Source organism: Budorcas taxicolor, chromosome 24 (assembly GCF_023091745.1).
Source record: "Budorcas taxicolor isolate Tak-1 chromosome 24, Takin1.1, whole genome shotgun sequence".
NCBI lineage: Eukaryota > Metazoa > Chordata > Mammalia > Artiodactyla > Bovidae > Budorcas > Budorcas taxicolor.
In genome coordinates this window covers 24,957,804-24,972,053 of record NC_068933.1, presented here as the reverse complement: position 1 = coordinate 24,972,053, position 14,250 = coordinate 24,957,804, and the positions used below count along the sequence as shown (strand labels likewise).

At 37.3% G+C, this 14,250-nt stretch overlaps 1 protein-coding gene across 1 annotated transcript in view; it reads right to left on the bottom strand.

Moving 5' to 3' along the window:
* Positions 1-14,250, bottom strand: part of TNKS (tankyrase) — a 148,666-nt gene that overhangs the window by 14,113 nt on the left and 120,303 nt on the right. Inside the window, exons 16-20 of the mRNA XM_052661493.1 lie at positions 13,098-13,317; positions 12,701-12,810; positions 8,569-8,757; positions 5,266-5,503; positions 4,187-4,269 (exon numbers count right to left, since the gene is read on the bottom strand). Coding sequence (XP_052517453.1) covers positions 4,187-4,269; positions 5,266-5,503; positions 8,569-8,757; positions 12,701-12,810; positions 13,098-13,317 — 840 coding nt within the window. The remainder of the gene's footprint in view (positions 1-4,186; positions 4,270-5,265; positions 5,504-8,568; positions 8,758-12,700; positions 12,811-13,097; positions 13,318-14,250) is intronic.

Genomic DNA, 14,250 nt, shown 5'->3' with positions numbered 1-14,250 from the left:
GACTCTAGTATTAATAATAAAGTTCAAAATGGTTAGTGTATAATGTATATACAGGGACAAAAAAAAGTGATGGACAGAGCAGTAGGCTAAGAGCGGGGCTTTATGGGTCTTACACATCAAGCGAAGATAGTGTCCAAAATGCCCAAGGACACCTTCTCAGCAGAGCAATACAAACTGTATTTCAGGAGGACAGTGGTACGAAGGGCAGATCTGGACAGGAAAGTGACTGTGAACAAGATGACGATAGTGGGGTGGAGGAGACTGGAAGGGGTGAATTGGAGAGCAACTTCAAAGGGAGAGATGACAGGGCTTAGTAACAGACATGGTGAAGGAAAAGAAAGGCATGGAAGTAAAGGTTATTCCAAATTCTGATGATGAGTGAATATGATATTACTGTATTAATAATCAAAGAAGTGGAAATAGCTGGAAGGTGGATTTTAGACACGTTTCTTCAAGATTCAAAGCTTTTATACTGCTAGAAATGTTTTTCTGAAAATTTTTAACTCACTTAAAAAAAAACAACGTAGTTACATCTAGGAAATTACAAGTTTGTTGGGCCAGTTATTTATATTCAACATGCATTAAAACCAAATTATAACCTTTAACATGAAGATCACCCATCTATCAGTTAAATCATCTTACATATAAAGCAAATTTCACTTCGAGAATGTTACTTTAAGAAGAGCTGCCTCTTGTTTCTAAGATTTATTTATTTTCTCTGGGGTGGAGGGAGAAACACCGGGGTTTTAATGAAAAAGGCCTTTCTTTTACGTTGCTAGGTTGCAGGCTATAGTAACAGATATTAGAATTAACTTTGCAATCATGTTCATAATGAATTTACTGAGTCCATGCCTTTGTCTTTAGATTCTGAAATAAAAATTCATTTGGTCACTTTTCATATATATACGTGGACCAGAAGTATGTTCACAAGGAGTCTTCTAAGTCATAGCATTTATGTTGCAGGAATTGCAATGTAAATCAAAGAGCCTTTCCCACAGAAAAAGTATCATAGTCAGGAAGCTAGGTTACAGAGAAAGGGCCCGAGTGACACTGGTACGATACTTAACTGTAAAGGACATAGGTATATATTACTTAATACAGAACTTGGCAAAATATATATGACAAACAAGCTAGCTAGGAGACTTCTCAGAGAATGACTGTGAAGGTAAGAGGTGGGGTGATGATGCTCTGAAGGAGGAGAAATAAATGATCTTCCTTCCCCACTCCACTGGGAGAAAAGTATCTATCAGAATGGAAGTAATACTCTGTTATGTCAAAGCATCTCAGGAAACAGAATGACTGGCTCAAGATCAGTAATAGACAAGAACTAAATGGGTACAATGCACACACACCATAACACTTCCCCTCACCTCATGAATACCTTGACCTCATCACATTCTACTGGACTGATGTAGAATGTTAACGGCAGAAAAGTCCTCTGGATAAGTTATGGAAAGGGTTATGGAACTTATTACTCTAGAACTAAAGGCTAGTCAAGAAACAATTGTAGTCAAAATAAAACTTTTGATTGCTTGAAGACTGGGCCAGAACATAGTCACACACAGTTCCATACAGAGAATGATAATATTATTTGTCTGCAGGGAAGGAATTAGGCTAGGTAATACACGTTAAATGGAAGCGTCAACATATTGATTTAAAAAAAGGATAGAGAAAATACTCTGGCAAAAGGAAAATCAATGGAACCATTTACTCAGAACAAAAGTGCAATGAAAAAGATAACAATGAAACTGATGAAACTACGATAAGCTGTCAAAAGGACCAACTGTAAGATTAAACTATTAAAAACAATAAAATAAGTATGCCATAGGGTACCATTACTATAAAAGAGAACATATAAAGTAAAAAAGAAAAAACTATGATGCAAGCTGACTAAAACAGTAGAGGCTGAACTCTTTTGAAAAATGGCTAACTGGAATGATTTGCTTGAATCTGGGTCTTTGTTTTTACTAAGCAAAGCTATGTGAAATTTCACAGTTATTGTGGATATGATTTGGGAAAAAGGGAAATGGCCAGAATATGGCTGTAGCAGAGGATACTGCTCTTAAGACAGCTTTAATACCTTCAGGGAAAGGATAAGGGAAGAAGAGTATTACAGTGTAGGATATTCCCAAGCCAGAGGGGGAATCAATGGCAGGTGAAGCTTAAAGGCAAAGGTAATTATTATAGCATTTATAAAACCTCTACCACAGACAGAAAATACAACCACTGCTTCATAAAAGCATATTTTAAAAACTGGCACAGCAGTACAAGGCTGGGAATTTTAATTATCTGGACTTTTGAAAGTATTATTTTATTTTACAGGTAAGGCGAGTGATAGGTTAAATGCCTGAATCAGAATCAAGGTCTTTTTTCATTCCAGTGCTACTTCTACCCAACCGTTTTGATCATTAAAGATCAACTACAATATTTAGTATAAAGAAATTTAGCTAAAATGAAAGACATTAGAAAATAGTGACATAAAAAATCTTTCATCATTGATATGAAAAAGACCTAGAGTTTTAAATTAACTCTGAACTGACTATATGCCTACAAAGAAATCAGAATGGGCCAGAGAGGCCAGTGAAGAATCTGGACACTATATCCATAAAAAGAATAACTAAAAAAGAAGATGAATTTATTATGCTAAATTAGGAGAAACTTTGTAGGGGTGGGTAGTTGATTAGAAGGATGAATCCACAATAAGTTTACTAGGTCTTAGAAATGTAAGAAGGGCTATAGTTATGCTGCAGCGAGCTGACTGGTGACCCTCAAAAAGATATGTCCAAGTTCTCATCCCCAGAACTTGAGAAGAACCTTATTTGAAAAACTGTTTTTTTTTTACATCTTTGCAGATGTAAATTCAGTTAAGGATCTTGAGATAAGGAGATCATCTTGGACTAGGTGGGGAGGGCTTAAATTCAGTGCAAGCATCCTTAACAAAAGATACGCAGAAGAGAAGACAGACACAGAGAAGGCAAGGTGAAGACAGAAGCAGAAATTGAAAGGATGCGGCCAGAAGCTGAAGGGGCCTAGCAGCTAGCAGAGGTGTGGGGCAGATTCTCCCCTAGACCCTCTGTAGGGACTGAAGCCCTGCTGACACCCTGATTCTGAACTTCAGGCCTCCAGAACTGTGAAGGAATACCATCCTGTTGTTTAAGCCACAGGTCTGTGGAAATTTGGCAAGGCAGCCCTATGAAACTAATGCTAGTCTAATAGGCAGAAAGGGGTGAGATTTCTGTGCAAAACAGTGTAAAGATAAACAGACGATTAACAGATTAAACATGGGGCAGATGTGGGTGTATTTTAGATTAGAAGCATTTCATTATACCTGTCCGAATTGTAATAAGATATTGTTTCACATCGATATAAAAAGGGTAATTCCTGTATCTGGGAGAAAGACGTACTGATCTCTAAAAATTCTTCCCATTCTAAGATTCTATGTATATTGATAATACCCAAGTTACACTCAGGAATTTATTACTTGATGTTTAATGGTAATAAAATCACATAGTGATAAGTTAAAAACTCATTATTCCATATAAAAACAGACTGACAAACAGAAGGATCTTAATTCACAAACAACCCAGTGATTTCACACTAAGACCTTTACAGGCATTTCAGATCTGCCTGAGAACAGTCTAAGTCTTTAAGCATATGGCCAAGCTCCGGTTCAGCATATTTCACTCTCTAGCTAGACAGTGGAAACTTCATAAAGGAGCAATTTTTAAAGGTACACTTGCCTAGGAATTGTTTTGCTTTCCAGTGTAATGGACAACTGCTTCATGAAGATTTTGCTAAATAGTTAACATAAAAATTTCTTACTAGTTTTAAGTGAATCCAGTCACATTAGTAATAAAATGAGGTAAATAAAGGCTAATAATCTTTTGGAAACAAGATGAGGGAAGATTTCGAAAGCATTCTTTTGAGGTGGTTTCACGGCCTAAATTCTGACATGTAATAAAACATACTGAGCCAGACTGCTTATGAAGATACAACAACATAACGTTAAAGACTCTCACCATCTGTTAGACAATTTTGGAAAGAAGCATAATTAGTAGATGCCCCTAGCTTCTTCAGAAATCTGTTTTGAGTTTTAAAAGAGTGGTTAAGAAGCAAAAAAGAATAACTGGCAATTAATAACTCCTAGTATTTAACTGAAAAGACTGGACAATATATGAGAGCTTACCTGTTCTGTTTCAAAGATGTCCCGAAGATGTTCAAGACCAAGGCTTTTTAGGAACTGGCTAATATTCATGTCAAGACCCGCAACTAAAACAGACACACGTTAAAGTTTTTCAGAAGGAAGTACATCAAGCTAAAGGAAGCTTCAATATTTACTTAAAGCCATGGCTCTCTGACACACCCCTCTACACACCTGTGCAGCTGCTTCTACACAGCATAAAACGATCTAAATTACATAAATTTAATTCAGACACTTCAAGTTAGCTCTGAATTTTATGGGGAAGTAAAAGAAGAGTTTATCTTATCAGTAGTATTTATATTAATATTTTAAAGCACAATATAATGATTTTAGTGATATATTTAACAGTGGAATTTAAAAATCAAAATTTACCAGCTGTTGTTTCAGTTTTCATTTCTTACATAATCTCTCTTCATTTTTTTGATATAATTTCAGTAAGCCTCACTCAGTACTGCAGTAACATACTACAGCTGGAGAAGGATGTACTGGGATATATGTGAGTAAGGACAATGCAGAGGTCAAGGCATTTAGTCTATGAACGCATTTTTTTTTTAAAGAAAATATCTTACTTTATATAAATGCTAAGATTTCCTCCCTTGGGGAAGCTGGAGGAAGGCATAAGCCCCGGCCAGCCCTTAGTTCTTCAAATAGATTATTCATGGCAGGGAAACTCATGGTGGACAGGAAGGAGGACCATACAAAGAATGGATACACTTGCTTGGACTTTTCTGCCGTGAGCTGAGCACAGGAGAAATCAAATGAAGGACACTTTTCAGTAGTCAACAACTGATTAAATAAAATGTGTGTTTCAAAGTTTCAGGTACCCGGACAGCAGAGCATGAGGGAAAGAGGGTAAGACCGTGAGGGTAGGGGCCGTGGCTGTCTGATTCTGGTGCCCGGAACAGTGGGAGTTTATGAAGACATGTTTCTTATGAACTGCTGTGTACGTGAAAACTCACTGACAGGATGTCTTTAAGTGAGGTGTTCAATAACTACCAATAGAAAAAAGGGAATCTGTTAATTTAGAATACCAAAACCAAGCCGGCATTCAGCGGTGTACTTGCCTTCTCCTTCCTTCCTCTCTGCGCCCGCCGCGCCATCCCCGGTGTTGGATGCCCCTCCCACGGCCAGCTCTGCTAAGGGGCCGGTGAGGTTGTCTATGCTGCTAGCAGCAGACAGGCAGGAGGGGGTGGATGCTGGTGAGATCAGAGAGGCACTCACGACAGTAGCCTGAGGTTTGAAACACGTAGGTAAGGCCTCTGGGGGCATGGCGTCTATCAGCAGAGCTCTGATGTCATCAGCCTAAGAAACAAACAGATGAAGCACACACACAAAATATTACATCTTAAAATAAGTTTCTCACTAAGGACCGAATACGTAGTGAATTTTTTTCTTTCATGGATGCTCCATTATTCCCTATTAGTTTTTGACAATTCCTTCTTCTTTCCTTCTCTGATCGACAGCTCCAAAGAGTCCCAGTAGTTTCAGTAGGTAGAACTGGAGAAACTATTCGATACTAAAAAAATAGTATCAAATTTTTTCAAACTATTTCAAAATATTTCATTTTTTGAGGATCTCATGTGCAGCCTGTGATGATAGTTAATAATATTGTACTATATTCTTGAAATTTGCTGAGAGCAGATCTTGAGTGTTCTCACCACAACACACACAGAAAAAAAGTTAACTGTGAAAAGAATCCAAGAGTGTGAACTATATTGATTCCCAGAAACAAACTTTTTAACACTAAATGAAAAGTACGCACACAGTTGTTCATACTGATTGCCCATGTATTCAAAGGACATATAAACTAACAAAGATATGAAGAGTTAAAAATTAAAATATTTCATCTTTCTTCTAAAAAAGAGCACTTTTCAGAACACTGACTTTCAATCTCTTCTTTAGAAGGAGTTTCCATACTTACTATGTTTGTTTATGCTTAACAACTATGATGATTTTTGTTCATTTATTTAGTGCACATTTAATAATTTAATGTATAATAAAAACCTGGTAAAATTTTAAAGGGACTGCACTTTGGCCAGCTTATTCATGAACTCTTCAGTCTGTTAGGCACAAGTGCTGTTAGAGTATGTGGGGGAATCCCTTCCTCCGTGTACATCTTGTACCCCTCCTCCCATCAAGAGGTGGCACCTATATCCCTTCCTTTCAATTTCGGTTGCTTGTGAGTCGCTGTGACAATTAGAATGCAAAGGAAGTGGTGCTCTGAAGCTTTTGAGCCAGGCTTTAAAAGGACTGGTGGTTTCTACGTTTTTCTCTTAGAAATCATCCTCCCATGCTATAAAGAAGTTTGGACTAGATCACTGAGTCTGAGATACGACACACAGAGAGGTCCTGCAGGATTTAAAGCCACCCTGGATGCTGTAGCCTCAGCTGAGCTCCCAGCTAAAGGCACTGCGCAAATAGCTGGACTGCCCAGCTGAGCCCAGTCAATGTACACAGCTCTGAGAAACTATAAGTCATCAAAGTGAGTCACTCACTTGGTTTCGGTTAAGCTACTATGCGTTTTGAAATTGTTTAATACTCAGTAATAGATGTATAAACCAGAATGTGGCTTAGAGAAGTATTTTTGGTTAAAAAATTCTAAATTACGTGACCATACAGTAACTCCCTAATTTCTAGAAAGTTCAGGAAAGATGTTTCTGTACTGTGTTTAATTCTGTAGTTAAATAACACATTTAACCATGAAAATTTAATTTTGAAAATATTTCTATAATATATCAGTTTACTTTTCCATCTTCAGAAGAATGATATACTGCCTTTTTTTTTTCCCTCAGTCACTCAGTTGTGTCCTACTCTTTGCGACCCCATGAATCGCAGCACGCCAGGTCTCCCTGTCCATCACCAACTCCCGGAGTTCACTCAGATTCACGTTCGTTAAGTCAGTGATGCCATCCAGCCATCTCATACTCTGCCGTCCCCTTCTCCTCCTGCCCCCAATCCCTCCCAGCATCACAGTCTTTTTCAATGAGTCAACTCTTCGCATCAGGTGGCCAAAGTACTGGAGTTTCAGCTTTAGCATCATTCTTTCCAAAGAAATCCCAGGGCTGATGTCCTTCAGAATGGACTGGTTGGATCTCCTTGCAGTTCAAGGGACTCTCAAGAGTCTTCTCCAACACCACAGTTCAAAAGCATCAATTCTTCGGCGCTCAGCCTTCTTCACAGTCCAACTCTCAGATCCATACATGACCACAGGAAAAACCACAGCCTTGACTAGACGGACCTTAGTCGGCAAAGTAATGTCTCTGTTTTTGAATATGCTCTCTAGGTTGGTCATAACTTTTCTTCCAAGGAGTAAGCGTCTTTTAATTTCATGGCTGCAATCACCATCTGCAGTGATTTTGGAGCCCCCAAAAATAAAGTCTGACACTGTTTACACTGTTTCCCCATGTATTTCCCATGAAGTGATGGGACCAGATGCCATGATCTTCATTTTCTGAATGTTGAGCTTTAAGATATACTGCTTAGAAGATAATTTTTCTTTGATTATCTCATCCCCTCAGGTGAAGTGACATCGCTCAGTCATGCCCGACTCTTTGCGACCCCGTGGACTGTAGTTTACAAGGTTCCTCTGTCCATGGAATTTTCCAGGCAAGAGTACTGGAGTGGGTTGCCATTTCCTTCTCCAGGGGATCTTCCCGACCCAGGGATTGAACCCAGGTCTCCCTCATTTCGGGCAGACGCTTTACCGTCTGAGCCACCAGGGAAGCCCAGGTAAATTACCATAAACACCAAATGCTCTAGCATACTATGTGAAATGTAGAAGGTGATAAGATAGCTTCAGTTCAGTTTAGTTCAGTTCAGTTGCTCAGTCGTCTCCGACTCTTTGAGACCCCATGAACTGCAGCATGCCAGACCTCCCTGTCCATCACCAACTCCTGGAGTTCACTCAAACTCTTGTCCATTGAGTTGGTGATGCCATCCATCCATCTCATCCTCTGTCGTCCCCTTCTCCTCCTGCCCCCAATCCCTCCCAGCATCAGAGTCTTTTCCAATGAGTCAACTCTTTGCATGAGGCAGCCAAAGTATTGGAGTTTCAGCTTTATAAGATAGCTTACTAAATGTAATTCTTTGAGAATACAATCTACACACAAGTTTTCCTATGATTCATGTTTTCCCTCCGAGTATGGTCAAAAAATGTAACTTACTGCTTAGTTTGTTTTAATAGTTTTAAATTAAAGCAACAACAACAACGAGAACTTAAAAAAATTCTCAAGTTTCCAGAAGGAAGGAAACTTGTTCTTCTCCTAAGGGATAATATGCATCACTAAAGCAAACCTGCTAATAAACCCTGGAATTTACTGTCATCCCTGGAATTATAAAAAGCAATTCTAAATATTCTGAGGACTTACTGTCGCCAGATCTAAAGGGGTCTGGCCTTCCTGGTTCTTCATAGTCGGATCTGCACCGTGCGCTAGGAGTAGGGCACAAAGCTGCGTCCTGCCTTTTTGGGCTGCTTCGTGAAGAGGAGTAAATGCCCACTTGTCTGTTGCATTTACGCATGTGTTGTATTTTATCAATAATGCTGCAATGTCCACATGCTGAAGAAAAACAAAAGGTTACCAAGAGGTAACAATGAGATTATCTGGTAAAGCTCCTTCAGGTACACTTGTTTTTATTTAACATTTCATTGCCCCTACATCTCTGTTCTCATCCTTAACAAGTTTGATTAAAAAAAGAATATTCATTGCACCCTTCCAGCTGTATTTTGGACTTCATCTTTTCTTGCTTCCTCTAAAGTATCAATTTCGTAATTATTCTGCTACTCTGTAATTCTTCATGGGAGCTTAAAAAATTTTTTTTATTCAGTCCTATAGCATACTCAGACCTATCTTAAATTCTCTAACCCACTGCAATCTGATCTGTTTATTTAAACACTCATCTCAAAGATTCTCAATGTTCTTTCTTCAGCCTTTGGGGAAGTAATGTAACGTAACAAAGCAACATTCTACAAAAATTAGTCTGTCATGCCTAAAGTGACTTAGGGGGTGGAGGAAATGTCAGCAGCAGCACATACATTAATAATCTGGACAGGAGGTGATAAGAGGCTGAACTGTGATGGTTGGAGAAGAACACAAAAGAAGAGCTAAATTTGAGAAATTCTGAAGGAAAAAAAATTGGGTTTTAGAAAAACAAATTAACTACAGAGGAAGAAAGAGTTGAGAAAGAATTCAAAGATGACTGTCGTTTGTTTTTTTAATGTAGTCTAGAAGATTTACAAAAAAGGTAGAGGGAAGCATTAGCAGAAATTGAGTAGCACAAATATAAGTAGGAGGGAATCTTCAAGGAAGTTCACTCGAGGTATGTGGTTTCTAAAGTAAAACATCTAAGTAATGGTGTTCTGTAAATGGTTTGACACAGAAGGTCAGAGCACAGATAGGATGGTCATTTATTTATTCACTTATTCTCTCTAATGCACTTGCCCGCCAATCAGACACTTGCTGAATACCTATCTGAGGCTGAGTTTCATGAGAATGGGAAGAGATAAGGAAAGTAAAGACAGGAGTACTGGGATGTAGGGCAAGCTTCTTCAAATTTTCCTTAAGTATTCCTTAAAATATTTTCTTTGTTCTCCTAAATACACTCACTTCAAAAGGAATAGGTACTTCTTCTGAGGAAGAAGAAATGTATATTAAATTTTTTTTCATACAATACAAATATTTTCTAATTTTAGGAAAAGTGATTTCAGAAAACAGAAGAAAATGTATTAGACAAATACAAATCAGAAGCGTCTAAGAAAGCTTCCATATTTGCTCTGACAATATAAAAACAACTGCAACAGAGCATAATCAGTCCAAGGCTTCTGAAAACAGACCATGTTTGGGCCTTCTAGGGATTATGAATGATATGGCATAATTATAAAATTGATTCTAACACAAAAGATAGAAAGAGGTAACATCTATAGTACTATCAAAATCACTTAAAACAAACCCCTGTAATTTATTTCCCTTATTCAAAGGACATATGTTGAAAAGAATAGCTATTTTTATTCAATTAATCCAAAAGCATGGAGTAATTTCAAGCTTCTCCCCAGTAAGGTTACAGGGTATTTAAACTATGTTTCTGATGATTAATTTTATTCTACTGGCTCAGACAGTAAAGAATCTGCCTGCAATGCGGGAGGACCTGGGTTTGATCCCTGAGTTGGGAAGACCCCCTGGAGGAGGGCATGGCAACCCACTCCAGTATTCTTGCCTGGAGAATCCCCATGGACAGAGGGGCTGGGTGGGCTACAGTCCATGGGGTCGCAAAGAGTCAGACGTGACTGAGCAACTAACACACACATTTGTATTGATGGAACAATATAATCAGGTAGGCGAATTTGTATAGGTCTCCAAAATTAAGGCAGTCCAAGGAAAATTATGTGAGGATAAAATTAATTATATATATGGTATATATTATTAAACTTTCTTTATATAAAATCTGTAGTTCATGCTTGGAGAAACCAACTACATGCCTGTTAAATATGCTGAGAAACATCTGGAAATGTAACAACAGGAAGCATATTACTATACATGTAACATAGTACTTGTATAGTACTAGACACTGAAACGCTAAAAAATACAGTGTTTTTTAGTCTTAAAAACACAACTCTTAGTCTTAAATAGCCACATCACTGGGGCAAAAATTATAACTGAAATTTAAGGCTGGTGAATGCAATAAATAGCTACAGTTCAGTCCTATACAACAGGACTGAGCGAAGTATTGAACTGGAAGGTCTAGAAAAGAAACTGAACTCTGCTGGAATGTTTCCAGGAGTCAATTTAATATGGTTTCAAAATTCAGCTGCAACACAAAATGCTTTAAATGACAAATGTGACATAAAAAAACTTCAAGGGCCCTAATTCAATTTTAGAAAGTTGGGAAGCAAGGAGAACAGAAATGTGCTTGGGCTCCAGTTAGAGCAATTTAATTTTACAATAATGGCATGCAATTCCCCTAACATATATTATACATTTTAGAGACAGCACTAAAAAATGAAAAAGTTGAGAAAGAAAACTCAGTAAATTGATTTACTCTTATGAAAAAATATAAAACTACATGCTGTGTGGTAAACAAATATCAATGCCTTATATCTACTGAAGAGCAAAAATATTAATGGTCATGTATAAATATATATTAAAACTAATATAAGGCATTATAAGAGAAAAACACTAAGTAGGGTAATGCACATTACCATTAATATATATTCTCACTAAACCTTTAACTTTTATTCAAATTTCTTAAACTATGTGTTTGTTTCTCCATTTGGAAAAACTGAAGTGGTAAGTTCTTTCTATATAAAAAGGCCCAAAGATACACAGAGAGCTGACTGACCTCTCAGAGGAAAAAGGTAAAATATGTATCAAAGAATAATGAACAATAAATAACAGCTAAGTAACTTTATGTCATTTCAGCTCTCTCACAAAATTATTTTATCCCCAGGATATCAGTTATCGTCCACTACTGAAGTCACTTAATCTGTGTCTATTTAATACTGATTTTGAGTTGGTCAGATACACACTCGGAAGTAATATTTTCTTTCCTATCTGTCCAACCTGAAACTGGTTTGCTGCTTTCCTGAAGAGTGTTTCAACTCAGGACATGTCATCTCCCTGAAATACTGGTCACTGAGAGGGGGCATGAGGAGATGTGGATATGCTCATGATAAAGGGCAAGGAAGGAGACAGTAAAAGAATACGGAACTCATATGGTTACCTTTTACTTATAGTCTGTCAGGTTTCTTCAAATCTAGAAACTGTCCTCACCAATAATGACTCCATTTATGAGAGCCCCTGGTATGTACATTTTGGCATCTGGGTATTTTTACAGTCAAATAGGGATTAAGTGGCTCAGCAGAAAACACAGGAGCATTCATATTCTTCCTGCATGAGTCATCAGACCTAGAGTGGGCCCTGGTTACTTCCAGGCAGGTGGTCCAACAAATATCATCAAGGTTGGAATACATCCATTTTCTCTTTCAGCCGACGATTACAGTTACAGGGCTTTGAAAGAATAAATTTCGACTTTCACTGTGGGGTTTCAGCTAGTCAGTGGGGTTTCAGCTAGTTATCTGAACTGTATGAAACCATATATAGCAATCACTCAACCATTTACTTGAATATTTCTAAGATGCTGATGATAAACATAAGCAAGCATAATTTCCATGCTTACAGAGTAGCCTGCTGGCTTTCAGAGTTTATAAAATCTACATAAGGTACAGTTAAGATTTATTATCTGTATCAATAAATATTAGCTGAGCAGCCATTAAATACCTATTATTGTACTACATAATGTGAAGAGTCCAAAAAGCTGAAAAATATACGGTCTTTGGGCAAAAGACAGTTAAGCCTAACTGAGAAGGCTAGAAACACTTTAAATAGTAAGATTAAAATTGTACTAAATTATGCTGTTGGTTAGGTATCTGTTGGTTACTTCATGTATGGTATGTATTTAACCAAGTAGTAAGTATCAGTGAACTTTTCTGGACTTTAGCACGCTCACCCCATAGGATGCCGCATTGTGAAGAGGTATTAAACCACCTTTGTCTTGGGCATTAACATCTGCTCCGTGCTCTAGAAGATACTCCGCTACTTCCAGGTTATTGTAGCCTGCTGTTAGAATGAAAAAAAAGCAAACATATCAGCTTAAAAGGAAAAAAAAATGTATATAAATGATAATGATCAGAAAATATTGGGTTTTTAATACTTTGTTTTAAAAACTAGGTAAGAATGATTAAGAATAAAAAAATTTATAAGATTTATAATAAAAGTTATATAAAATTATGTCAGTGAAGCATTTTACTGAGTAGCAGCACTCTTCCTGATCAGCATTTCTTTCCTCTTCTGATGAACTGTATCCAAGAAAGGACATGAGCCTTGGAAGTGCTGGTGATGCTTACCTGCCAGGTGCAGAGGGGTGGAGTTTCTGCCCTGGGTGTCTCTGCAGTTGATATTTTCTGGGGTACAGAGCTTTTGCACTCTTGCCAGGCAGCCCTTCTTGGCAGCATCCAACAAAGCAGCATCTCCTCTCAGCAAGTCCTGAATATCTGTGTCTCCTTCTTTTACCAAATCTAAAGGTGTATTTCCGTCTCTGTTCTTTTTAGTGGGATCTGCTCCATGCTACAAAATAACCAAATGGTGTTTGTGTTTTCTGTAGCATCTTTATTACGTTTTGTTTCTTTATTTTTAACTTCACTTTCACTCCTCCAAAGAAAAATACCTATTCTATGTGCATTGTGAAAAACAGAGGCAACATTTGGTTTTTCTTGCAAATTTCCTACTTAGCAACAAACTGGGATCAGCTTTCTAACTACTTCCCAACCAAAGCTCCATGCCTCAGGATCACCTGTGATGGTGAGAGGGAAAGGTGTCAAATGTCTTTCACTTCTGTAGCATAGACTGTCTCAGACTCTATGCTGTCTTTGGAAACCACTTTTCCTTTTAATGATGGCCTGGCTATTAATGTTAATCAAATCTTAATTATTAATATGTAAAGATATTCAGTGCTGATGAAATGAGAAGAGGAAGACACAGATGGAAAAAGTATTAACACTCAATTCCAAATGGAATCAGTAAAAAGAAAGTTTGGTAATTTAAAAATATTTTTGTTTTAAGTCTGAGCACCTAAGGTGAAATTAGAATATTAACAATTAACTTGATTTTATACGTTTAATCATTATATGAAATAAAGTAATTAAAAGTCAAGAATCTTTATTTACAGACCTGACACAGATGTTATTGGCTCACTGGGGAAATTTGGAATAACCAACCCAGACAGTGAATTCACAGTGACCTAGAAGTTATTTCTTACTTAACCAGGGACAATAAAAATTAGTATCAACTACAGTGTTATTCTTAAAACTCATATGAACATATCTGATCCCATAAAAGTGGTAGAAGAATTTTATATTTAACTAAGACAAGTTTCTAGTTTAAAAAAGAGAGAAAATGATGTAAATACGTGTCCAGTCATTTTTCACATCTTTTAATTTTCTATCTTTTAATGTTTAATTAATGCTTAATAGTTAGAGGTGAGTTTGTTAACAATAATAA